The sequence below is a fragment of the Balaenoptera acutorostrata genome, chromosome X (genome assembly GCF_949987535.1).
Source record: "Balaenoptera acutorostrata chromosome X, mBalAcu1.1, whole genome shotgun sequence".
Taxonomy (NCBI): Eukaryota; Metazoa; Chordata; class Mammalia; order Artiodactyla; family Balaenopteridae; genus Balaenoptera; species Balaenoptera acutorostrata.
In genome coordinates, this window is record NC_080085.1 from 61113547 (window position 1) to 61141072 (window position 27526).

The following is a 27526-nucleotide window of genomic DNA, read 5'->3' on the forward strand; positions in this document are numbered from 1 at the left end:
ATAACAACATTTGCTGCCTTTGAAAAACAGATAAATCAAAGGACCTTATCAAATTGTTCCAAATGCATGTAACAAGAAGCCATGTTCCTCTGTAGCTTGGCCAAGTCCACGTACGTTTGATCACATGCATAGAATCTCAGAGAACAGTGGTACCAGTGTAGGGCAGCGCCATAATCTTGTACCTAAAGTTTAAAAAGAAATAACAAAATCACAGAGATATCTCTATATTTGACCCTAATTGTTCCAAGTCACCTTTAGAAACAAAAAAAAATGGCACTGTTTACATTTTTAGGCAACCAAAACACAACATCCTCTTTAGTTGAATGCTAAGTGCATTTTATTATCAGCCTTGATCAATATAAGTTATAGATAAAGTGGCAATCAATATTCTCTCTTCTTTCCTCACATTAGAGGTTTCACGGAAACCAACAAAATTAAAAGGCAACCTATGAAATCAGAGAAAACATTTGCAATATTTTGGGGGGTTAATATCCAAAATATATAAGGAAATACTACAACTCAGTGGCAAAAAATAAAAACAAAAAACAAAAACAGAAACAAGAACAAAAACAAAACCCGATTATAAATGGGCAAAGGATCTGGACAGACTTTTCAAAAGAAGACATACAAATGGCCAATAGGTACATGAAAAGGTGCTCAACATCACTTATCATCAGGAAAATGCAAATCAAAACCACAGTGAGATATCACTTCACATCTGCTACAATGGCTAACATCAGAAAGACAAGAGATAACAAATGGTAGTGAGGATGTAGAGAAAAGGGAAACCTTGTACACTGTTGGTAGGAATGTAAACTGATATAGCCACTATGGAAAACAGTTGGAGGTTTCCCAAGAAATTAAAAATAGAACTACCATACAATCCAGTAATCCTACTTCTGTGTGGGATACCCAAAGAAAGTGAAATCATTATCTCAAAGAGATAATTGTACTGCCATGTCCATTGCAGCAAGCCAAGGTATGGAAACAACCTAAGTTGTTGTTTACTGATGAATGTGGGTAAAGAAAGTACAGTATATGTATAAAATGGAATATTAGCCTTAAAAAAGAATGAAATCCTGCCATTTGTGACAACATGGATGAACTTGGAGGACATTATGCTAAATGATATAAGCCAGAAAGAGAAAGACAAACACTGCGCGGTATCACTTATATGTAGAATCTAAAGTAAAGAAAGAAAAGCCAAACTCATAGAAACACAGAGTAGAATGGTGTTTTCCAGGGGTTTGAGGGTGGGGGAAATGGAGAATGGTTGGTAAAAGGGTACAAACTTTCAGTTATAAGATGAAAAAGGTCTGAGGGTCTAATATATACATTAGATATATGGTGACTATAGTTGGTGATACTGGATTGCATAATTGAATTTTGCTAAGAGAGCAGAACTTAAATGTTCTCACCAAAAAGAAAAAAAGGTAAATATGTGAGGTGATGGACATGTTAAATAAATCATTAGAACTCTTTCACAATGTATATGTATAGCAAATCAAATCATCATATTGTACACTTTAATCATAATTTTGTCAATTATACCTCAAAAAAGCTGAAAAAAATGAAATTCCACATATGGGATGAAGAGTCTGAGAGGATGGTGAGCCACCCTAGAAAACTCAGAATACGATTTAAAAGTTATTAAAACAACAATGATAAAAATTTTAAAAGAGAACACCCATAATTTACCATTCAAATACAGCTATTTTCATTTCTACACATTTCATTTTAATTTTACCCTTTTGTATTTTTATATAGTTGTAATCATACCTTATATTACAATTTCATTTTCTATTCTTTCCATTTAACTTCATTTTGTAAATATTAATCTATGTTGCTATGTAGGATAAGAAAATGTAGGCTATTTAGTAAATTTCCAGGTTTTTCACTATTTTAATTAAATGCTATGTTTTTGTACAAAAATGTTTTCTTACTTTTGAGGCACTTTAAAATTTTCAATGGTAAGAAGCTATTAGGAAAAATCTAATAGAAATGACCTGGATAACTTTTTTTAAGATAAGAAAATTAAGGGGGCTTCCCTGGTGGCACAGTGGTCAAGAATCCACCTGCCAATGCAGGGGACACGGGTTCGAGCCCTGGTCTGGGAAGATCCCATATGCCGCGGAGCAACTGGGCCCGTGAGCCACAATTACTGAGCCTGCGCGTCTGGAGCCTGTGCTCCGCAACAAGAGAGGCCGCGACAGTGAGAGGCCCACGCACCGCGATGAAGAGTGGCCCCCGCTTGCCACAACTAGAGAAAGCCCTCGTACAGAAACGAAGACACAACACAGCCATAAATAAATAAATAAATAAATTTTAAAAAAAGAGTGGAATATCTTAAAAAAAAAAAGATAAGAAAATTAAGATCGCTCATGCACACCAAGGTACCCTATCAAGAAACTTCACATTTTTCAATGAAAGACAGGAGTCATTAGTACCTAAAAGGAATAAAACTCACTCCCTACTAGGAACAACTGTGCTGAGGAGGTATAACACTGCCTTTGACTATTTAGAATTAAGATTACATTCTTCTCCAGTGTTGGAAGTGGGAGTTAAAAAAATTATCCTGCAAGATTGGAAAATGAGAGAAAAAAAGATTCAATATGAGAAGGGAATTCTGAAATAATTTTTTACTTGCTCAGTAAAGAAACAGAGATGCTCTAAAAGAAAATAAGAATATCATTCTATTTTGCAGCACCTTAATGTATAAAACAAGATGTTTTATGTATACACTGTGAAATGACCACCACAATCAATGAACATATCCATCCTTCTGCAATGTCTAATCTGATGTTAATACTATGCAGTATATTTTTGATCCTAGACATACTTTTCATCTCTGGAAGTTTGATTTGGGTCTTTTATATCTTCCATGTCTCTACCTAACTTTTTGAATATATGGAATACAATTATAAGAGCTATTTTAGTGTCCTCTGTTAATGTTAACTTCTATGTTAGTTTCAATTGTTGCTTCTTTTCTTCATTATAGGTTGCATTTTCCTGCCTGTTTGTATGCTTGGTAATTTATTATCAGATACCAGATGTTATAAACTTTACCTTGTTGGGTGCTGGATAGATAGTTCTGCATTCTGGTAAATATCCTTGACCTCTACTCTGGCAAGCACTTAAATTCCTTGGGATCAATTTGATCCTTTCAGGTCATACTTTTATGATTTTTCAGGTAGGTCCGGAACAGTGCTCAGTTTAGGAGTAATTACTCCCCACTACCAAAACAAGACCTTTCCGAATTCTCTACCCAATGCCCCATGAATTAGTTTTCCAGTCTGGCTGGTATGAACAGGTTCTATTCCCAGACCTGTGTGAGTGCCAGGCACTGTTCTAATACTTTTAGATGGTGACTCCTCTGGCTTTAGGTATTTTCATCCCATATTATCCTGATCAGTACTCTGTTAAAACACTTGAGAAGGATTCTCTGATTGTTGGAGTTCTCTTTCTTGCTCTGTTCTCCTCTCTGATACCCTGTCCTATGAATTCTAGCTACCTTGGTCTTCCCAGACTCTCAGCTCCAACTCCTCAAATTAGGAAGCCTGCTAGGATCCACTTCAGTTTCTTTCCTCTTTTTCTTTTTTAACATCTTTATTGGAGTATAATTGCTTTACAATGGTGTGTTAGTTTCTGCTGTATAACAAAGTAAATCAGCTATATGTATACATATATCCCCATATCCCCTCCCTATTGCAACTCCCTCCCACCCTCCCTATCCCACCCCTCTAGGTGGTTACATAGCACCGAGCTGATCTCCCCGAGTGATGTAGCTGCTTCCCACTAGCTATTTTACGTTTAGTAGCGTATATATGTCTATGCCACTCTCTCACTTCGTCCCAGCTTACCCTTCCCCGTCCCCGTGTCCTGAAGTCCATTCTCTACATCTGTGTCTTTATTCCTGTCCTGCCCCTAGGTTCTTCAGAACCATTTTTTTTTTTTTTAGATTCCATATATATGTGTTAGCATACGGTATTTGTTTTTCTCTTTCTGACTTACTTCACTCTGTATGACACACTCCAGGTCCATCCACCTCACTACAAATAACTCGTTTCTTTTTATGGCTGATTAATATTCCATTGTATATACGTGCCACATCTTCTTTATCCATTCATCCGCTGATGGACACTTAGGTTGCTTCCATGTCCTGCCTACTGTAAATAGAGCTGCAATGAACATTGTGGTACATGACTCTTTTTGAATTATGGTTTTCTCAGGGTATATGCCCAGTAGTGGGATTGCTGGGTCATATGGTAATTCTATTTTTAGATTTTAAGGAACCTCATACTGTTCTCCATAGTGGCTGTATCAATTTACATTCCCACCAACAGTGCAAGAGGGTTCCCTTTTCTCCACACCCTCTCCAGCATTTATTGTTTCTAGATTTTTTGATGATGGCCATTCTGACCGGTGTGAGGTGATACCTCATTGTAGTTTTGATTTGCATTTCTCTAATGATTAATGATGTTGAGCATCCTTTCATGTGTTTGTTGGCAATCTGTACATCTTCTTTGGAGAAATGTCTATTTAGGTCTTCTGCCCCTTTTTGGATTGGGTTGTTTGTTTTTTTGATATTGAGGTGCATGAGCTCCTTGTATATTTTGGAGATTAATCCTTTGTCAGTTGCTTCATCTGCAAATATTTTCTCCCGTTCTGAGGGTTGTCTTTTCATCTTGTTTATGGTTTCCTTTGCTGTGCAAAAGCTTTTAAGTTTCATTAGGTCCCATTTGTTTATTTTTGTTCTTATTTCCATTCCTCTAGGAGGCGGGTCAAAAAGGATATTGCTGTGATTTATGTCATAGTCCACTTCAGTTTCTATTCCTATGCTACAGCCTGGAAACTCAAGGTAGTAAGCTGAACAACTGCAGTGCTCACCTTGTTTATTTCCTATCTACCAGAGATCACTCTCCATTGCCTAATGTCCAGTGTCTTAAAAACCATTTTTTCATGTATTTTGTCTTGTTTTTTTGGAGGTAGCAAGAGGGAGCAAGGTGTTATTCAGGCAAGGACATCAACCAGGTCTCTTACATTTTGGTTGGAAGTGGATATCCACTAAAACAGTACGTCCTTTCTTACACATACACACACAAATGCATACGGATTAGAAGGTAATATATAAAATTTTAAGAGTGATTGGATTAAGAATGACTATTCTTTTTAAAAAAACTTACCTGTGGTTTCAAATTTTCTACAGTAAACCTGGACCGTTTTGTAAAAAGAAAAAATATTACTACGTTTTTTTGCATTTTTATTACACCACAATGTTTTTAAAAGGTTTTTTAAAGAGCAGTTTTGGGATCACAGCAAAATTGAGAGGAATGTACAGATATCTGCTAGATACCTCCTGACCCCACACATGTATAGCCTCCCCCATCATCAACATCCTCTACCAGAGTGGTGTATTTGTTACAACTGATGAACTTACATTAGGGTTCACTCTTGGTGTTGTACATTCTATGGGTTTAGACAAATGGATAATGACATGCGTCCATCATTATAGTATCATTCAAAGTATTTTCACTGCCCTAAAAGTTCTCTGTGCTCCATACCTCAATTTTTAAAGGAAATAAAACCCTCTGACTTTCTTGCTCCTCATGTTAAAATAAATTATACTTTCCTATATCTTAATATCAGTGATGTCATTTCCCTACACTGTAAACTCCCAATGGGGATGAATCACATCTTAGTATTTTTATTTTTATTTTATTTTTTAAAAAATAAATAAATTACTTAATTTATTTATTTTTGGCTGCGGTGGGTCTTTGTTGCTGCATGTGGGCTTTCTCTAGTTGCGGCGAGTGGGGGCTACTCTTCATTGTGGTGCGCAGGCTTCTCATTGTGGTGGCTTCTCTTGTTGCAGAGCACAGGCTCTAGGCACGCGGGCTCAGTAGTTGTGGCTCACGGGCTCTAGAGTGCAGGCTCAGTAGTTGAGGCACGTGGGCTTAGTTGCTTCCGCAGCATGTGGGATCTTCCTGGACCAGGGCTCAAACCCGTGTCCCCTGCATTGGCAGGCGGATTCTTAACCACTGCGCCACCAGGGAAGTCCACATCTTAGTATTTTTAAATAAATTCTTGCCCAATGCCCATTAAAATTCTACATTATAAATATTTAATAAATAGACAGTACCTAAGCAGAAAGAGATTATTAAAGTACTTGATGCTCTATGATTTTTATAGTGAATACACTGTTTTATTTGTTGGGGTGAAGAAAGAATATAAAGAATGAAAATAGATTATTCCCAAACCTGAAAATGTTGGGCAGCTTTTTTCCATAGAATGTTGTGTAAATAGCCTACTAATTCTCTTGTCAGTTGTCTTCCTGTTTGGTGACCTGAAAAAAAAAAAAAAAACAAGTTCCAAAAACAAGAATCAAGATCTATTACATTAAATAAAGAGCACTAACTGTGCTCTTCAGAACCTATAATCTTTAAGTAATGGCTACAAACACAATCACATTCAGACAGGTTTTCATTATCAATTTTAGATTTACTAGCAAAATTGATTATGTAATACAATCAGAGTTTGCTAGAATCACTGTAATTCGCCCATCAATCTGTAGTAGTTTTCCAGCCTAGTCGCTTTTTAACATATTTTCTAAGTTCCAAATTTGATCATCATCTGGTGCCTTAATGTTATTATCAATGAACAGACAGCAATGCTAGAAATCATTAATAAGAAGTGTTTATACTATTATGTACTAACTAGATCAGATCAAGTTCCCAAGAGAGGCCAATTATACCTTAAAGCCTTTGTAAAATACTTTAAGACCACGTTTACACATAAACTCTATTACTTTAAATTGTAACTCATGTCTGATTGTTTCTGGTCTAGACATTTACAGGGTTCAAATACATTATCACACACTAAGGTAAAGTTTAAGCTATAATAGAATTCTATACCCCTTTCACTTCCACCCCTTTGGCACTATCAATTTCCATGAAAGGCTTCATTAGATAACTGAGAGTCTGACCCCTCAGCAGACATAGTTTGTTCCATGACTTAGTTAAAAATACTCACATGAGAGTAAAAAGCCACATAAAGCATCTACTTAAAATATTTTCAGGGCTTCCCTGGTGGTGCAGTGGTTGAGAATCTGCCTGCTAATGCAGGGGACACGGGTTCGAGCCCTGGTCTGGGAAGATCCCACATGCCGCGGAGCGGCTGGGCCCGTGAGCCACAGCTGCTGAGCCTGCGCGTCTGGAACCTGTGCCCCGCAACGGGAGGGGCCGCGATAGTGAAAGGCCCGCGCACCGCGATGAAGAGCGGTCCCCGCACCGCAATGAAGAGTGGCCCCCGCTTGCTGCAACTGGAGAAAGCCCTCGCACGAACCGAAGACCCAACACAGCCAAAAATAAATAAATAAATAAATAAAGTAGGGAAAAAAAATTATAATATAAAAGATGTGCTAGTCATAAATGTATTAAAAAAATATATTTTCATACTTTGAAAGTGTAAGTGTATAATTAGATACCACAATATAACTTGGGTTAACTGTAATCTTAGAAAATTAGTTATTCTGGATAGCAAAGTTTTCTAGTTACCTGGCAGTTTACTTTCATTAAACATAAAATAATTTTTTATTTTAAAAAGTCTAAATCATTTAAAGTTCTTAATTTTTCTAAAAACTATGTTTTTTGAATTATGTTTTTCTAAACACACATTCTAGTTTTCTGAAGCACAATTTAACTTTTGCTTGACTATTCAAGATCAACACTAACAACTACTGTGTTTTATTGTACTGGTAGTATATCATAATGATGCCTTCAGTAATTATTATGTAGTACAGATTATTATACTTTTTTAAATACTTGAAATTGTTTTATACAATTTATAAGGTTTTTCCCTCCCTTGTGATTGGGTTATCTGTATATTTCCCTGTAGGTCCTTTCTCCCTTTATAATATGCTACCATTAAAATGCTGAGGGTTGGAAAACCAGATAACCAAGCTTAACAACACTGGGTCTAAAAATAACTGGATTCTTAGTGAGGATATGGAGGAAGGGTGTCATCAGTAAAATACAGTTCATAGAATCTAGAGTTCAAAAGACTCTTAGAGATTATCTAGTCAAAAGATTTCCTTTAAAAAAATCAATGACTTTGTTTTTATAAAAACATGATACATACTTATAAAAATTCAAGCAATCTGGTAAAAAACAAAGAAAGCAATAAATCACCTAAACTGCCACCACTCAGAATAAATTCCAGTGTTAACATTAGTGACTATCATTCCAGTTGTATCTCTATATATGTATAGAGTAGGAAAGACAGACCAGGGCAAGAATTTTCTAATAAAGGGACCGTACTCTCTGTGTTCTTCAGGGTATAGGGTTCTACAGAGAGATGGGGGATTAATGGAATGCTGAGATCTGGCTCTACATCTCTGCTTTAACCAAAGCAACTCTAGTCTATTTCATTGGGGGCAGGGTTCATATACAATTGCATCACAAAAGGATGCTACTGCTGCTGCTAAAAAGAAGTTAAAAAGTAGAAATGTACTTCACAACCTTCATTTTATAGTTGGAAAAAGCCAAGATCCAGAGATATTACTGACTTGCCTGAAGGTACACAGCTAATTTGAGATCAAACTGAAACATGAAATTAGGCTTATAATCTCACAATTTTCCATTACACATGAGGTTTAAGCTCAGAGGTTTGTCTGTTTTTGTTGATGTTTTGTTATCTTTGTTTAGCTTTCATTCTAGCTTGCCAAATATGTGGAATCTGGATAGGTGAGTTGTTATAGTCAAAGGGTATTAAGGAGAAAAAAAAGGAAGTGAAAGGAAAAAATCTGTTGACCTGAGGATTTTGCTACTGTTCTGACCTCCACCTTAGAACTACATGCGTATTAACACCTTTCTAAAACACCTGCAGAAATCCTACTGACCTAGTGGAATTGTCACTCCACTCACTTGGTCTGTGATACCTCAGTGAACTTCTCCACCATCCAATGGACCTCAGTTACACCCTCTTCAAAGAAGTCTGAGCCTCAGCCTTAGTGATGAGGGAATGTGTTCAATCCCTGTGTACTCTGCCTCAACCCTAGAGCTACTGACTGCCCCTATATTTGTCATTCGTGTCTTCTTTAGAGTTCTTTTTACACCTTAGTAGTTATGTCCCATTACTAGTTAATAATTCTTTATATTAAACTTTCTCTGTTTGAAAAAAAAAAAAAGAAATCCTACTGACCTATAATGATTTCTTCAATCTTCTCCATGGCAAGCAATTCTTCCTTCCTTTGTAAAAGCATGTCAACATGGAGCAGTAGAGCTTTACCAATATTTTCTGATGACTTAAAATGTTCACAGATAATCTTCAGGAAATAAAACCCAACAGATTCTCTGTTCAATGAGACACAATTTTAAGTGGTGTGAATAAAATAACTTTTTTTAATTAACAAGGCGAAAGTTTGTTTGAGTATGAGCAAAACAGACAAGATAAAACTATATCTGAACTTAGGTAATATCATTAAATGTCTAAATAAGCCTATTGGTCAACAATAAATGCTTTAATTCAATTTCTGTTTAATTTATCAAGCCACAAACATTTTCTTTTTATGAACACATAGAGTCAGATAATCGTTTCTCTACTAATATCTAATTGGTTCTTTTTTCTCCAAAACTTATGTCAGTTTATAAATATTGGAACATGAGATCCATAAAGTGAAGATACATGAACTGACATTACAAATTTACCAGTCCCTGTTCATGAGAACTTTTATGATATACTTTCTTAGCAACTTTCAAATATACTATACAGCACTGTTTACTATAGTCATCATGTACATTACATCCCCAGTATTTATTTATCTTATAACTGGAAGTTTCTACCTTTTGACCACCTTCTCAAGTCATTATGCTGTATAGCTTAAACTTATACAGTGCTGAATGTCAATTATATCTCAATAAAACTGAAAGAAGAAGAAGAAATTTACCAATTCCCTCTGCCAACAATTCCTTTAAAAATTTATTTATGCTTATTACACAAATAATATACCAGTAGATAATGATTATTTTAAATGCAAACAGTTCATGGATTGGAAGACTTAATATTGTTAAGATGGCAATACTCCCAAAGTGATCTACAGATGTAATGCAATCCCTATGAAAATCCCAATGACATTTTTTGCAGAAATGAAAAACTCCATCCTAAAAATCAAACAGAATATCAAGGTACCCAGAAGAGCCAAAACAATCCTGAAACAGAACAAAGCAGGAGGACTCATACTTCATGACTTCAAAATTTACTACAAAGATAGAGTAATCAAAATAATGTGGTACTGGCATAAAGACACAAATACACCAATGGAATAGAATAGAGTCTAGAAATAAATTCTCAAATATATGGTCAAATCATTTTTGACAAAGGTGCCAAGAGCATTCCATGGAGGAAAAAAAACTGTCTTGCCAATAAACGGTGCAGGGACAACTGGATATCCATAAGCAAAAGAATGAAATTGGACCTTTACCTTACACCATATACAAAAATGAACTCAAAACGGATCAAAGACCTAAATGGAAGAGCTAAAATATAAAACTTTTAGAAGAAAATATAAGGGAAAAATCTTTACAACACTGGATTTGGCTATGATTTCTTTGATATGACACCAAAAGCACAAGTAACAAAAGTAAAAATAAACTGGACTATGTCAAAATTTTTAAATTTTGTGTATCAAAGAACACAATCAACAGAGTGAAAAGGCCACCTATGAAATGGGAGAAAATATTTGCAAATCATACGTCTGATACAGAGTTAATATCCAGATATATAAAGAACACCTAAAACTCAACAACAAAAAATCAACTGACTTAAAAATGGGCAAAGGGCTTGAATAGAAATTTTTCCAAAGAAGATATACAAGTGGCAAAAATCACATGAAATACTTGACATCACTAATGATTAGGGAAATGCAAATCACAGCCACAATGAGATACACCTCACACCCATTAGGATGGCTACTGTCACAAAAACAAAAAATAACAAGTGTTGGCAAGAATGTGGGAATACTGGAAACCTGTGCACTGTTGCTGGGAATGTAAAATGGTGCAGCCACTATGGAAAACAGTATGGTGATTCCTTTAAAAAATTAAAAACAGAATTTCCATATGATCTACTAATTCTACTTCTGGGTATAAACCCAAAATAACTGAAAGCAAGGTCTCAAAGAAATATTTTTACACCCACTTGCATAGCAGTATTATTCACAATAGCCAAAAGGTGCAAGTAATACAAGTCTCCATTGATGGATGAATGGATAAACAAAATGCAGTATATACACACAGTGGAATATTATTCAGCCTTTCAAAAGGAGGAAATTCTGACACATGCTACAACACGGATGAACCTTGAGGACACTATGCTAAATGAAATACAATAGTAACAAAAGGAACAATAGTGTATGATTTCACTAATATGAGGTACTTACAGTAGTCAAATTCATAGAGACGGAAAGTAGAATGGTGTATGCCAGGGACTGGGAAAGGGGAGAATAGGGACTTGCTGCTTAATGGGTACAAAGTTTTAAATGTGCAAGATGAAAAGATCTCTGGAGTTTGGTTAATGCACTTAACACTATGAATGTTAATTGTAACAAACTTAACAATGTGAATATACTTAACACTGATGAACTGTACACTTAAAAATAGTTAACGTGGTATGTTTTATGCTTTGTGTATTTTACCACAATTTAAAACTTCAAAAAAATTTTAATTAAAAAATGAAAATATCATAAATCGGTATTGAGCTTTGTCAAAAGCTTTTTCTGCATCTATTGAAATGATCATATGGTTTTTATTCTTCAATTGGTTAATGTGGTGTATCACACTGATTGATTTGCATATACTGAAGAATCCTTGCATCCCTGGGATAAATCCCACTTGATCAGGGTGTATGATCCTTTTAATGTGTTGTTGGATTCAGTTTGCTAGTATTTTGTTGGGGATTTTAGCATCTCTGCTCATCAGTGATACTGGCCTGTAATTTTCTTTTTTGGGGTTATCTTTGTTTCATTTTGGTATCAGGGTGATGGTGGCCTCATAAAATGAGCTTGGGAGTGTTTTTTCCTCTGCAAATTTTTGGAAGAGTTTCAGAAGAGTAGGTGTTAACTCTTCTATAAATGTCTCATAGAATTCGCCTGTGAAGCCATCTGGTCTTGGACTTTTGTTTGTTGGAAGACTTTTAATCACAGTTTCAATTTCAGTACTTGTGACTGGTCTGTTCATATTTTCTATTTCTTCCTGGCTCAGACTTGGAAGGTTGTATCTTTCTAAGCATTTCTCCATTTCTTCTTCCATTTTATTGGCATATAGTTGCTTGTAGTAATCTCTCATGATCCTTTGTATTTCTGTGGTATCTGTTATAACATTTCCTTTTTCATTTCTAATTTTATTGATTTAATTCCTCTCCCTCTTTTTCTTAATGAGTCTGGCTAAAGGTTTATCAATTTTGTTCATCTTCTCAAAAAACCAGCTTTCAGTTTCACTGATCTTTGCTGCTATTGTCTTCATCTCTATTTCATTTATTTCTGCTGTGATCTTTATGATTTCTTTCCTTCTACTAACTTTCGGTTTTTTCTGTCTTCTTTCTCTGGTTGCTTTAGGTGTGAGGATAGGTGGTTTATATGAGATTTTTCTTGTTTCTTGAAGTAAGATTGTACTGCTATAAACTTCTCTCTTAGAACTGCTTTTGCAGTGTCCCAGAGGTTTTGGATTGCTGTGTTTTCGTTGTTGTTTGTCCCTAGGTATTTTTTGATATTCTCTTTGATTTCTTTCTTCAGTGATCCATTGAATACATAGTAACATATTGTTAGCCTCCATGGATTTGTGGTTTTTTACAGTTTTTTTTTCCTGTAACTGATTTCTAATCTCATAGTGTTGTCCAGAAAGTGGGCTTAGAGGGAACCTACCTCAACATAATAAAGGCCACATGTGACAAACGTACAGCTAACATAATACTCAATGGTAAAAAGCTGAAAGCATTTCCTCTAAGATCAGTAACAAGACAAGGAGGTCCACTCTCGCCACTTTTATTCAACATAAGTTTTGGAAGTCCTAGCCATGGTTATCAGAGAAGAAGAAGAAATAAAAGGAATCCAAATTGGAAAAGAAGAAGTAAAACTGTCAGTGTTTGCAGATGACATGATACTATACATAGAAAAATACTAAAGATGCTACTAGAAAACTACTAGAGTTCATCAATGAATTTGGTAAAGTTTCACAATAGAAAACTCATACACAGAAATCTCTTGCATTCCTATACACTAACAGTGAAAGATCAGAAAGAGAGATTAAGGAAACAATCCCATTTACCATTGCAACAAAAAGAATAAAATACCTATGAATAAACCTACTTAAAGAGACAAAAGACCTGTACTCAGAAAACTATAAGATACTGATGAAAGAAATCAAGGTGACACAGATGGAGAGATATACCATGTTCCTGAATTGAAGAATCAATATTGTCAAAATGACTATACTACCCAAAGCAATCTACAGATTCAATGCAATCCCTATCAAACTACCAATGGCATTTTTCACAGAACTAGAACAAAAAAATTCACAATTTGTTGGAAACACAAAAGACCCCAAAGAGACAAAGCAATCTTGAGAAAGGAAAACGGAGCTGGAGGAATCAGGCTCCCTGACTTCAGACTATACTTCAAAGCTACAGTAATCAAGACAGTATGGTACTGGCACAAAAACAGAAATATAGATCAATGGAATAGGATAAAAGTCCAGAGATAAATCCATGCACTTATGGTCACCAAATCTATGACAAAGGAGGTAAGAATATACAATGGAGAAAAGACAGTCTCTCCAATAAGTGGTGCTGGGAAAACTGGACAGCTATATGTCAAAGAATGAAATTAGAACACTTGCTAACACCGTACACAAAAATAAACCCAAAATGGATTAAAGACCTAAATGTAAGGCTGGATACTATAAAACTCTTAGAGGAAAACATAGGCACAAGACTCTTTGACATAAATAGTAGCAAGATCTTTTTTGATCCACCTCCTAGAGTAATGAAAATAAAAACAAAAATAAACAAATGTGATCTTATTAAACTTACAAGCTTTTGCACAGCAAAGGAAACCATAAAAAAAACGAAAACACAACCCTTAGAAGGGGAGAAAATATGTGAAAACAAAGCAACTGAGAAGGGATTAATCTCCAAAATATATAAACAGCTCACACAGCTCATTATCAGAAAAACAAACTACCCAATCAAAAAATGGGCGGAAGATCTAAATAGACATTTCTCCAAAGAAAACATACAGATGGCTAAAAACCACATGAAAAGATGCTCAACATCACTAATTATTAGAGAAATGAAAATCAAAACTACAATAAGGTATCACCTCACACCAGTCAAAATGGCCATCATCAAAAAGTCTGCAAGTAATAAATGCTGGAGAGGATGTGCCTAAAAGGGATCCCTGTTGCACTGTTGGTGGGAATGTAAATTGATACAGCCACTATGGAGAACAGTATGGAGGTTCCTTAAAAAATGGAAAATAGAGCTACCATATGATCCAGCAATCCCACTCCTGGGCATATACCCGGAGAAAACCATAATTCAAAAAGATACATGCACCCCAGTGTTCATCACAGCACTATTCACAATAGGCAGGACATGGAAGCAACCTAAGAGTCCATCAACAGATGAATGGATAAAGAAAATGTGGTACATATATACAATGGAACATTACTCAGCCATAAAAAAGAACGAAATAATGCCATTTGCAGTGACATGGGTGGACCCAGAGATTGTCATACTGAGTGAAGTAAGTCAGACAGAGAAAGACAAATATCATATGATATCACTTATATGTGGAATCTTTAAAAAGGGTACAAATGAACTTATCTACAAAACCAAAAGAGTCACACATGTAAAAATAAACTTATGGCTACCAGGGGATAAGGGTGGGGGGAGGATAAATTGGAAGATTGGGATTGACACATACACACTACTATATATAAAATAGATAATAAGGACCTACTGTATAGCACAGGGAACTCTACTCCATATTCTGTAATGGCCTATATGGGAAAAGAATATAAAAATAGTGGATGTGGGCTTCCCTGGTGGCGCAGCGGTTGGGAATCTGCCTGCCAATGCAGGGGACACGGGTTCGGGCCCCGGTCTGGGAAGATCCCACATGCCGCAGAGCAACTAGGCCCGTGAGCCACAACTACTGAGCCTGCGCGTCTGGAGCCTGTGCTCCGCAACAAGAGAGGCCACGACAGTGAGAGGGCCCGCGCACCGCGATGAAGAGTGGCCCCCGCTTGCCACAACTAGAGAAAGCCCTCGCACAGAAACGAAGACCCAACACAGCCAAAAATAAATATAAATAAAATTAAAAAAAAATTAAAAAAAAAAAATAGTGGATGTATGTATTTGTATAACAGAATCACTTTGCTGTATACCTGAAACTAACACAACACTGTAAATCAATTATACCCCAATAAAAAATTTTTTAAATGAAAATAATAAAAATAAAGCTGAAATTTCCCTGCACTTCTACCCTATCCTAGTCACCTTCTCAGAGGTAACCACTCTTCTTGATGCATTTATATGCACATCTATACCTACAGAAACATAGTTTTAAAATACATAAATGCTATATTATGTATACTTTGCTTCTTTTCCTCTCAACAATGTCATAGAGATTATATATAGATTTACCTCATTCTTTTTAACTGCCACATAGTATTTTATAGTATAGAGATACTTTACTCTTTTTATCTATTCCTCTGTTGATGATATTCAGAATACTTTCAATGTTTTCTTTTTTTTAATGTTTATTTTCTTATTAGTCATCCATTTTATACATATCAGTGTATACATGTCAATCCTAATCTCCCAATTCATCACACCACAACCCCCACCCCCTGCCACTTTCCACCCTTGGTGACCATACTTTTGTTCTCTACATCTGTGTCTCAATTTCTGCTCTGCAAACCGGTTCATTTGTACCATTTTCCAGGTTCCACATATATGTGTTAATATATGATATTTGTTTTTCTCTCTGACTTACTTCACTCTGTATGACAGTCTCTAGATGCATCCATGTGTCTACAAATGACCCAATTTCATTCCTTTTTGTGGCTGAGTAATATTCCATTGTATATATGTGCCGCATCTTCTTTATCCATTCATCTGTCAATGGGCATTTAGGTTGCTTCCATGACCTGGCTATTGTAAATAGTGCTGCAATGAACATTGGGGTGCATGTGTCTTTTTGAATTACGCGTTTCTCTGGGTATATGCCCAGTAGTGGGATCGCTGGGTCATATGGTAATTCTATTTTTAGTTCTTTAAGGAACCTCCATACTGTTCTCCATAGTGGCTGTATCAATTTACATTCCCACCAACAGTGCAAGAGGGTTCCCTTTTTTCCACACACTCTCCAGCATTTGCTGTTTGTAGATTTTCTGATGACGCCAATTCTAACTGGTGTGAGGTGGTACCTCATAGTTTTGATTTGCATTTCTCTAATAATTAGTGATGTTGAGCAGCTTTTCATATGCTTCTTGGCCATCTGTATGTCTCAACGTTTTCTTATTACAATGCTCCAGAAAATATCCTTGTAAACATATGAACTAACACATAAAAATACGAATGAGTAAAACTGCTGAGTATGAGCACTTTATATTTTGATGCTGTTACTTTGTCCTCCAAAAGGGTAGGTGCTGGAGAAGCTGGCAACCTGGAAACACCAATGGGTGCATATAAAAATTCAAATTCCCACCAGCAACACCTGATATAATGAAACTTCAGTTTTTGCCAGTTCAACGCTTAGTCAACTATCTTGAATCAGAAGGCTTTGCATAAAGTTCTGTTTAAGTTTTAGATGCCTACCATCCATTTTCTCCTAGTATTCTCTTTCACCACTTACCAAAAAAAGAGGAAAAATATCCCTACCCTAATATCAGAAAACAACTATATGGATATATTGATAGATACAAAATCATTTAATACAGATTTACTATACAGAAATCTATATGAAAGGAAAACAAAGTCTCAAGTTTGAAACGGCCTTTTCTATCGCTGATTCTAGAGAAAAATAATAATAAATTAATAAAACCATTCTGGCCATGCAAAGCCCCAATTTTCTTCTAACATTACAGATGTGGAATATTTACTGGCATGACACTGTTACTACAAACAAGACAATGTTTTATCTGCTTTCAGGAAACTTTTTCATTCCAGCATAAGGAGAGTCAGTAACGAAAGGTTACAAATATTAATTGAGTATATGTTCTGTGCCAGGTACTGTGCTAAGCAACTTATACACATTATCTTATTTAACTTTTATAAAACACCATAAAGTGTGCTGCATCATACTCATTTTGCAGCTGAAGCTCAGAAAGGAGAAAAACACATAAAATGGACTCAAGGTTACATAACCAAAAGTTGCATTCAGGATTTGAACCCAGGTCCGTTTGACTGCAGAGTTTTTCCCCACTGTATTCCACTGACTTCTTTTGAAAATAACATTCAGGGTCACAACAATAACAATGGTGATAGATGTGATTCAAAGGAAAGTGATTTAACTTCCACATTGTCTTCATTAATTCAAGTTACTATAAATCACTAATTTTTTTTAAATTTTTTTAATTTATTATTTATTTATTATTTTTATTTTTGGCTGTGTTGGGTCTTCGTTTCTGTGCGAGGGCTTTCTCCAGTTGCGGCGAGTGGGGGCCACTCTTCATCGCGGTGTGCGGGCCTCTCACTATCGCGGCCTCTCTTGTTGCGGAGCAGAGACTCCAGACGCTCAGGCTCAGTAGTTGTGGCTCACGGGCCCAGTTGCTCCGCGGCATGTGGGATCTTCCCAGACCAGGGCTCGAACCCGTGTCCCCTGCATTTGCAGGCAGATTTTCAACCACTGCGCCACCAGGGAAGCCCCCACTATTTTTTTAATAAATCACTTTTAATTGATTCCTCTTCCTTCTATGAGAGCTCTCTACACATGCTAAAGAAATGGAGAAAATAAATGCTTACAATTAGGATCTAATAAATTATATGAACTGCCACCAGGAATATGCCATTATCTTTCCTTTGCCTAAACTTTTATTCTTTTATTTTTATTATTTTTTTAATTAAAAATATTTTTAATTTTTAGTTATTTATTTATTTTTTGGCTGAGTTGGGTCTTTGTTGCTGCGCACAGGCTTTTTCTAGTTGCAGCAAGCGGGGGCTACTCTTGGTTGCAGTGTGCGGGCTTCTTGCTGTGGTGGCTTCTCTTGTTGTGTAGCACAGGCTCTAGGCGAGCAGGCTTCAGTAGTTGCAGCATGAGGCTCAGTAGTTGTGGCACGCGGGCTCTAGAGTGTGCAGGCTTTAGTAGTTGTGGTGTGTGGGGCTCAGTAGTTGTGGCTCGTGGGCTCTAGAGCTCAGGCTCAGTAGTTGTGGCACATGGGCTTATTAGTTGCTCCGTGGCATGTGGGATCTTCCCGGAACAGGGATTGAACTCGTGTCTCCTGCACTGGCAGGCGGATTCTTAACCACTGCACCACCAGGGAAGTCCCTGCCCATACTTTTATATTTGGACATATATGGTTGCCAAGAGACGAAGAAAGGAACAAAGGATCTACAGAACAGTCAGAAGACAATTAACAAAATGGCAACAGGAAGTCCTTACCAATCAATAATTACTTTAAATGTAAATGAATGAAATTCTTCAATTGAAAGATACAGAATGACTGAATGGATTAAAAAACAAAAAAGATCAACAAAGTCCATAAAGAAAGACAAAGAAGGACACTATGTAATGATAAAGGGATCAATAAAAGAAGAGGATATCACATTCTTTAACATATATGCTCCCAATATAGGAGCTCCTAAATATATAAAACAAATACTAACAGGCATAAAGGGAGAAACTGACAGGAATACAATTTTATAGTAGACTTTGGTACTCCCTGACATCAATGGACAGATCTACCAGACAGAAAATCAATAAGGAAACAGACGTCTTAAATGATGCAACAGAACAGTTGGATTTAATTGATATCTATAGGACACTATATCCAAAAAAACCAGAATACACATTCTTTTCAAGTGTGCATGGAACATTGTCTAGGATAGACCACATACTTGGACACAAAACAAGGCTCAACAAATTTAAGAGGATAGAAATTATTTCAAGCATCTTTTCTGACCACAATGGTATGAAAATAGAAATCAACCACAGAAAGAAACATGGGGGGAAAAATGATCACATGGAGACTAAACAATATGCTACAGAAAAAACAGTGGGTCAATGATGAAATCAAAGCAGAAATCAGAAAATGCTTCGAGACAAACGATAATGAAAATATAACCTTACAAAATTAATGAGATGCAGCAAAAGCAGTGCTAAGAGGGAAGTTCATATTGATGCATGCCTTCCTCAAGAAAAAAGAAAATCTCAAACAACATATCACCTAAAAATATCATCTACCACCTAAAATAACTAGAAAAAGAAGAACAAACAAAACACAAAGTTAGCAGAAGGATGGAAATAATAAATATCAGAGAGGAAATAAATAAAATAGAGGTAAAAAACAACAGTAAAGATCAATAAAACCATGAGCTATTTTTTCAAAGATAACCAAAATCAAGAAACCTCTAGCCAGGCTCACGAACAACAAAAGAGAGAGAATCCAAATAAACAAAATAAGAAATGAAAGTGGAGAAATAACCAATGCTGTGGAAATATAAAAAATCATAAGAGAATACTATGAACAGTTATATGCCAACAAACTGGACAACCAAGAAGAAATGAACAAGTTTCTAAAAACATACAGCCTATCAAAATTGAGTCAAGAAAAATCAGATAACTAGAAGTGAAACAGAATGTATAATTAAAAAAAAAACTCCTTGCAAACAAAAGTCCAGGACCAGATGGCTTCACTGGGGAATTCTACCAAACATACGAAGAAGAACTTACACCAATCCTTCTGAAACTATTCCAAAAGACTGAAGAGGAGGAAACACTCCCAAATTCATTCTATGAAGCCACCATCACCCTGTTGCCAAAACCAAACAAAGGCACTACAAAAAAAGAAAATTATATGCCAATGTCTTTGATAAATATAGATGCAAATATTCTCAACAAAATATTAGCAAACTGAATCCAACAATACATAAAAAGGATCATACACCATGATCAAGCTGGATTCATTCCAGGGTTGCAAGGATGGTTCAACATATGCCAATCAATCAATATGATACACCACACTAACAAAAGAAAATACAAAAACCATATGATCGCTTTGTACAGTCTCCAGGCGGCGGGGGTATCCTGTTTTTCCCTAGCGCGGCTATGAGCAAGCGGAACCAGGTGTCGTATGTGCGGCCAGCCGAGCCGGCGCTCCTGGCCCACTTCAAGGAACGGATCGGCTATGAGGAAGGGCCCACAATAGAAACCAAGAGAATCCAGCTTCAGCTCCCAGGTGAAGATGGTGATCACAGTGACTAAGAAGATGAACAGCCCCAGGTGGTGGTTTTTAAAAAGGGAGACCTATCAGTTGAAGAAGTCATGAAAATTAAAACAGAAATAAAGGCTGCCAAAGCAGATGAAGAATCAGCTGATGGAAGAATTATGTATCGAAAACCAGTCAAGCATTCCTCAGATGAAAAATATTCCACTTTAACAGCAAGCTCAAAAAAGAAGAAGACAAATGAAGAAGATGAAATAAATAAGCAGGGTTCAGTTAAAAAAAACTCACAAAAGCAAATCAAAAATAGTAGCCTCCCTTCTCTTGACAATGAAGATGAAAATGAATAAGTGTAAATAAATATTTTGGACTTCGTCTTCTTTAAGAACATACTGGGTATTTTTTAAAATAACATCTATTTTTCCTATTATAATACAAGTTCAGGGACTTCCCTGGTTGTCCAGTGGTTAAGACTCCATGCTTCCACTGCAGGGGGCACAGGTTCGATCCCTGGTTGGGGAACTAAGATTCCATATGCTGCACGGTGTGGCCAAAAAATAAAAATAAAACATAAAAAGAATACAAGTTCATTGGAGAAAATTTAGAAAATACAGAAAACATTCAGTAAGATAAAACATATCTATCCATCAATACCGTTTTGACCTGAACTGCTAACTCTCTAGACATTAACTACCACTAACATTTTGTTATTTCCTGTGTGTGGGATGTGTGTGTATGTAAATTATATTTTTCTAAACAAAATTGTGATTGTATTCTGTATGTTCTCAGTCCTGCTTCTCACTTGACATTGTATCACGAGCATTTTTCTAGGTCAGTAAAATTCAAAATCCTGACATTAATAGCTACAGAGGATTTTGTAATTAAACAGATCTTGTGTTTTGTCTTCCTCTTCAGCAGAACCTCACTTTGGATGAGGGAGATGATCATGTGCCTAGTTACTAATACTTCCCCAGCTCCTGCTAAGGGTAGCCATGTGACAGCTCTGGTAAGTTAAGAGATATAAGTGGATCTTGAACAAGTAAGGATCTAATACAGGTGACCATGATACAAGTTAGGATCTACTGAATCACATGGTGACTATTATTGATTACATGGTTAAAAAAAAAAAGATACAAGTGGAAGTCTGCTTACTAGGTTTTTTGATACAAAAGGACAGATTTGGAAAGCGTGAACCTTTGTCCTCTCTCCATCCTGCCTGGAGCACAAACATGAAACCAAGAAGTACCAGAGCCATTCTGGGGCATGAAGAAGACAGCCACTTGTTCTGGGTGGTACAGTGGAAAGACTCGAGGAGCTTGGATCATGATGGCATGCCTGGAGGAGCTGCTGTACTAGCCTTGGACTTACTGATACATGAGGATAAACACCCTCTTAGTTAAACCTCTGTCAGGTTTCTGTCACATGCAGCCTAATGATACAGTGGTAGAATGTGTGTGCACAGAAATCTCCAAGTGTATTTCTGATGATTTCCTTAGAATGAGTTGCTGGAAGCAGAATTACTAGATCAAAATATTCGAATATTTCTAAAGCTTTTCGTGCTTTCTTTCAAATTGCTTCCTAGGTGGTTTTTACCATTTTATTCATACCATGTACAAGAGCCCACGTCACCTCATCCATGATGCATTCAATTTGATGCTTTGAAAATGGTGTTTAATAGTTATATTTAACTGGCATTTTCTTTGATTGACCAGGGACGCTAAATTGTTTTTCATGTTACCTATCAATTTTCCTCATTACTGCAAGTCAACCAAGACTGGAGACTTGTCAAGATCCCATTCTTCACCAGCCAGAAATTAGGAATTTCAGAGATTCCATGTTATGAATTTGGTGCCACATCTATCTTTCAGCCACTTTAAGACCTAGTGTAAAGAATCCTCAAAAGTGATTCATGTGAGTGGGCTAGTGAGTCCTGAAATAGGCTCTAAATTATACAAACTAGTCCAGAAGCCATTCCTAGTACTATCTTTAATGTATACTCACTTGTAACAAGCCAGGGTTTTTTCTAATCTGTATCATTGCTACATCTATTCTTGTACCAACACCCCACTGCTTTAATTACTGTAAATTTTAGTATGTCTTAGCATTTACAGGTGGGAGTCTTCAGGGCACGGACTTTGTCTTACCTCTGTATCCTCAGTACCCAGAACAGTACCTAACATACTAAAAGCAAAATAAATATAGTTAGAAAAATTTTAAAAAAACCATATGATCAACTCAATAGATGCAGAAAAAGCATTTGATAAAATTCAACATCCATTCATGATGAAAACTCTCACTCATCAAAGTGGGTATAAAGGGAAAACATCTCAACATAATAAAAGCCATTTACGGCAAACCAACAGCCAACATAATACTTAATGGTGAAAAGCTGAAAGGCTTCCTGCTAAATTCAGGAACAAGACAAAGATGCCCATTCTCATCACTTCTATTTAACATAGTATTGGAAGTCCTAGCCACAGCAATCAGACAAGAAAAAGAAATAAAAGGTATCCAGATTGGAAGGGAAGACGTTAAACTGTGACTATTTGCAGATAACATGATATTCTGTATAGAGAACCCTAAAGATTCCACACAAAAACTATTAGAACCAATAAATGAATTCCACAATGTAGCAGGATACAAGATTAACATACAGAAATTGGTTGCATTTCTTCATGCAAACAATGAAATATCAGAAAAAGAAAGTTTCAAAAAATTCTGTTTAAAATTGCGTCAAAAAAAAAAATACCTACAAATAAAATTAAACAAGGAGGTGAAGGACCTGTATGCTGAAAACGATAACACACTGATAATGGAAACTGAAGATGATTCAAAGAAACGGAAATATATCCCATGCTCTAGGATTGGAAGAATTTATGTTGTTAATATGGCCATACTACCCAAAGCAATCTACAGATTTAATGTGATCCCTATCAAAATATCCATGGTATTTTTCACAAAACCAGAACATATAATCCTAAAATTTATAATGAACCACAAAAGACCCAGAATTGTCAAAGCAATCCAAAGGAAAAAGGACAAAGCTGGAGGCATAAACCTCCCAGACTGCAAACAATACTACAAAGCTACAGTAATCAAAACAGCATGGTATTGATACAAAAACAGACATATAGATCAATGGAACAATAGAGAGCCCAGAAATAAACCTACACACCTACGGTCAATTAACCCTCAACAAAAGAAGCAAAAATACACAATGGAGACAAGACAGTCTCCTCAGCAAGTGGTGATTGGAAAGCTGGACACCTACATGTAAACTGAAAAAATCAGAACACCATATATAAAAGTAAGCTCACACCATATATAAAAATAAGTGCAGAATGGTTTAAAGACCTAAATATAATATATGACACTGTAAAACTCCTAGAACAGAACATAGGCAAAACATTTTCAGACATAAATAATAGCAATATTTTCTTAATTCTGTCTCCCAAGGCAAAAGAAAAGCAAAAATAAACAAATGAGACCAAATCAAACTTAAAAGCTTTTGCACAGTAAGGGAAACCATCAACAAAACAAAAAAACAACCTACAGAATGTGAGAAAATATTTGCCAATGATGTAACCAACAAGGGGTTAAATGTCCAAAATATAAAAAGAGCTCATACAACTCAATATCAAAAAACCAAACAACTAAATCAAAAAGTGGGCAGAAAACTTAAACAGACATTTCTCCAAGACATACAGATGGCCAAAAGGCACACGAAAATATGCTCAACATCGCAAATCATTAGAGAAATGTAAATCACAACCACAATGAGGTATCATCAGTCAGAATGGCTATCATCAAAAAGTCTACAAATAATAAATGCTGCAGAGGGTGTGTAGAAAAGGGAACCTCTTATGCTGTTGGTGGGAATGTAAACTGGTGCAGCCCCTGTGGGGAAAAAGAACAAAATAATGCCATTTGCAGCAACATGGATGGATCTCGAGATTCTCATACTGAGTGAAGTAAGTCAGACAGAGAAAGACAAATATCATATGACATCACTTATATGTGGAATCTAAAAAAATGGTACAAATAAACTTATTTACAAAACAGAAACAGAGTTACAGATGTAGAAAACAAACATGGTTACCAGGGGGCAAGGGTGAGGGAGGGATAAATTGGAAGACTGGGATTGACAAATACACACTACTATAGATAAAATAAATAATATGGGCGTACTGTATAGCACAGGGAACTCTTCTCAATACTCTGTAATGACCCATATGGGAAAAGAATCTAAAAGAGATTGGATATATGTATATGTATAACTTACTTTGCTGTACAGCAGAAACTAACACAACATTGTAACTCAACTGTATTCCAATAAAAATTTTTTTAAAAGAATGACTATACTACACAAAGCAATCAACCGACTCAATGCAATCCCTATCAAACTACCAATGGCATCTTTCACAGAACTAGAACAAAAAATTTCACAATTTCTATGTAACCACAAAAGACCCCGAATAGCCAAAGCAATCTTGAGAAAGAAAAACGGAGCTGGAGGAATCAGGCTCCCTGACTTCAGACTATACTACAAAGCTACAGTAATCAAGACAATATGGCACTGGTGCAAAAACAGAAACATAGATCAATGGAACAGGATAGAAAGCCCAGAGATAAACCCGTGAACATATGGTCACCTTATCTTTGATAAAGAGGCAAGAATATATAATGGAGAAAAGACAGCCTCTTCAATAAGTGGTGCTGGGAAAACTGGACAGCTACGTGTAAAAGAATGAAATTAGAATACTACCTAACACCATACACAAAAATAAACTCAAAATGGATTAAAGACCTAAATGTAAGGCTAGACACTATAAAACTCTTAGAGGAAAACACAGGAAGAACACTCCATGACATAAATCACAGCAAGATCCTTTTTCACCCACCTTCCAGAGAAATGGAAATAAAAACAAAAATAAACAAATGGGACCTAATGAAACTTAAAAGCTTTTGCACAGCAAAGGAAACCATAAACAAGACAAAAAGACAGCCCTCAGAATGGGAGAAAATATTTGCAAACGAAGCAACTGACAAAGTATTAATCTCCAAAATATATAAGCCCCTCATGTCCCTCAATATCAAAAAAACAATCCAATCCAAAAATGGGCAGAAGACCTAAATAGACATTTCTCCAAAGAAGACATACAGATGGCCAACAAACACATGGAAGAATGCTCAACATCACTAATCATTAGAGAAATGCAAATCAAAACTACAATGAGGTATCACCTCACACCAGTCAGAATGGCCATCATCAAAAACCTACAAACAATAAATGTTGGAGAGGGTGTGGAGAAAAGGGAACCCTCTTGCACTGTTGGTGGGAATGTAAATTAATACAGCCACTATGGAGAACAGTATGAGGTTCCTTAAAAAACTAAAAATAGAATTACCATATGACCCAGCAATCCCACTACTGGGCATATACCCTGAGAAAACTGTAATTCAAAAAGAGTCATGTACCAAAATGTTCATTGCAGCACTATTTACAATAGCCAGGACATGGAAGCAACCTAACTGTCCATTGACAGATAAATGGATAAAGAAGATGTGGTACATATATACAATGGAATATTACTCAGCCATAAAAAGAAACAAAATTGAGTTATTTGTATTGAGGTGGATAGGCCTAGAGTTTGTTATACAGAGTGAAGTAAGTCAGAAAGAGAAAAACAAATACCATATGCTAACACATATATATGGAATCTAAAAAAAACAAACAAACATGGTTTTGAAGAACCTAGGGGCGGGACAGGAATAAAGACGCAGACGTAGAGAATGGACTTGAGGACTTGGGGAGGGGAAGGGTAAGCTGGGATGGTGAGAGATTGGCATGGACATATATAGACTACCTAATGTAAAATAGATAGCTAGTGGGAAACAGCCGCATAGCACAGGGAGATCAGCTCAGTGCTTTGTGCCCACCTAGAGGAGTGGGATAGGTAGGGTGGGAGGGAGATGCAAGAGGGAGGAGATATCGGATGTATGTATACATATAGCTGATTCACTTTGTTATACAGCAGAAACTAACACACCATTGTAAAGCAATTATACCCCAATAAAGATGTTAAAAAAAAAACCTGCCAGATATGTAATCAAGCTTTATTATTAACTGAATAATTGTACAAGCATGCTAACATAGTACAAACCTGTAAAAAATAGAAGCTATATTTTAAATTTGAAATCTAAAAATATAAACACTTAATTTATCAAATTTTCCTTTTGAAACTGATTATCTTCTTGATTTGGAAATAGAAAACCAAAACTTTTTCTTCTACACCAATATGTCAATGTCCACGCATACTGATAGGGAAGAAGTAGATACCTAAATGGAAATTTCGATAATGTTAGCAATAAGAAAGTAGATGAATGACTGACCAAAAGCAGTAAGTGTCTACTACATCTGATATTCCATATTTGTCTAATTAGAATTTAGTACCACACTATAGTGCAGGTCAATTTGTAGTTCTTTATTCACATTAGTAATATTAATTGAGAAAGGCAAAATAAACAATATTTTTCACTATTATAATGTTGGAAATCAGAAAACATATTCTTAAGAATTCAATCTTCAAGTCCAAAACTTTGAGTATGTAGTTCAGGTAATCACTTCCATCTTTGGAAACCAATTTCAGCATAGAAAAGTGAGTCATGAAGAACCTAGTGGCAAGATGGGAATAAAGACACAGACCTACTAGAGAATGGACTTGAGGATATGGGGAGGGGGAAGGGTAAGCTGGGACAAAGTGAGAGAGTGACATGGACATATATACACTACCAAACGTAAAATAGATAGCTAGTGGGAAGCAGCCGCATAGCACAGGGAGATCAGCTCAGTGCTTTGTGACCACCTGGAGGGGTGGGATGGGGAGGGTGGGAGGGAGGGAGATGCAAGAGGGAAGAGATATGGGAACAAATGTATATGTATAATTAATTCACTTTGTTATAAAGCAGAAACTAACACACCATTGTAAAGCAATTATACTCCAATAAAGATGTTTAAAATAAATAAATAAATGAATAAATAAATTTTAAAAAGTGAGTCAGATTAGTCCCTGCCAAATGAGTTTCCCAAA

General features: G+C 36.1%; 1 protein-coding gene and 1 pseudogene across 1 annotated transcript in view; one reads left to right on the plus strand and one right to left on the minus strand.

Moving 5' to 3' along the window:
* The window catches only part of TEX11 (testis expressed 11), a 340481-nt gene that overhangs the window by 140007 nt on the left and 172948 nt on the right, over positions 1–27526 (minus strand). The window contains exons 13-15 of the mRNA XM_057537645.1: positions 9199–9350; positions 6258–6343; positions 45–182 (exon numbers count right to left, since the gene is read on the minus strand). Coding sequence (XP_057393628.1) covers positions 45–182; positions 6258–6343; positions 9199–9350 — 376 coding nt within the window. The remainder of the gene's footprint in view (positions 1–44; positions 183–6257; positions 6344–9198; positions 9351–27526) is intronic.
* On the plus strand, positions 20321–20785 carry LOC130706431 (uncharacterized protein KIAA1143 homolog; annotated as a pseudogene).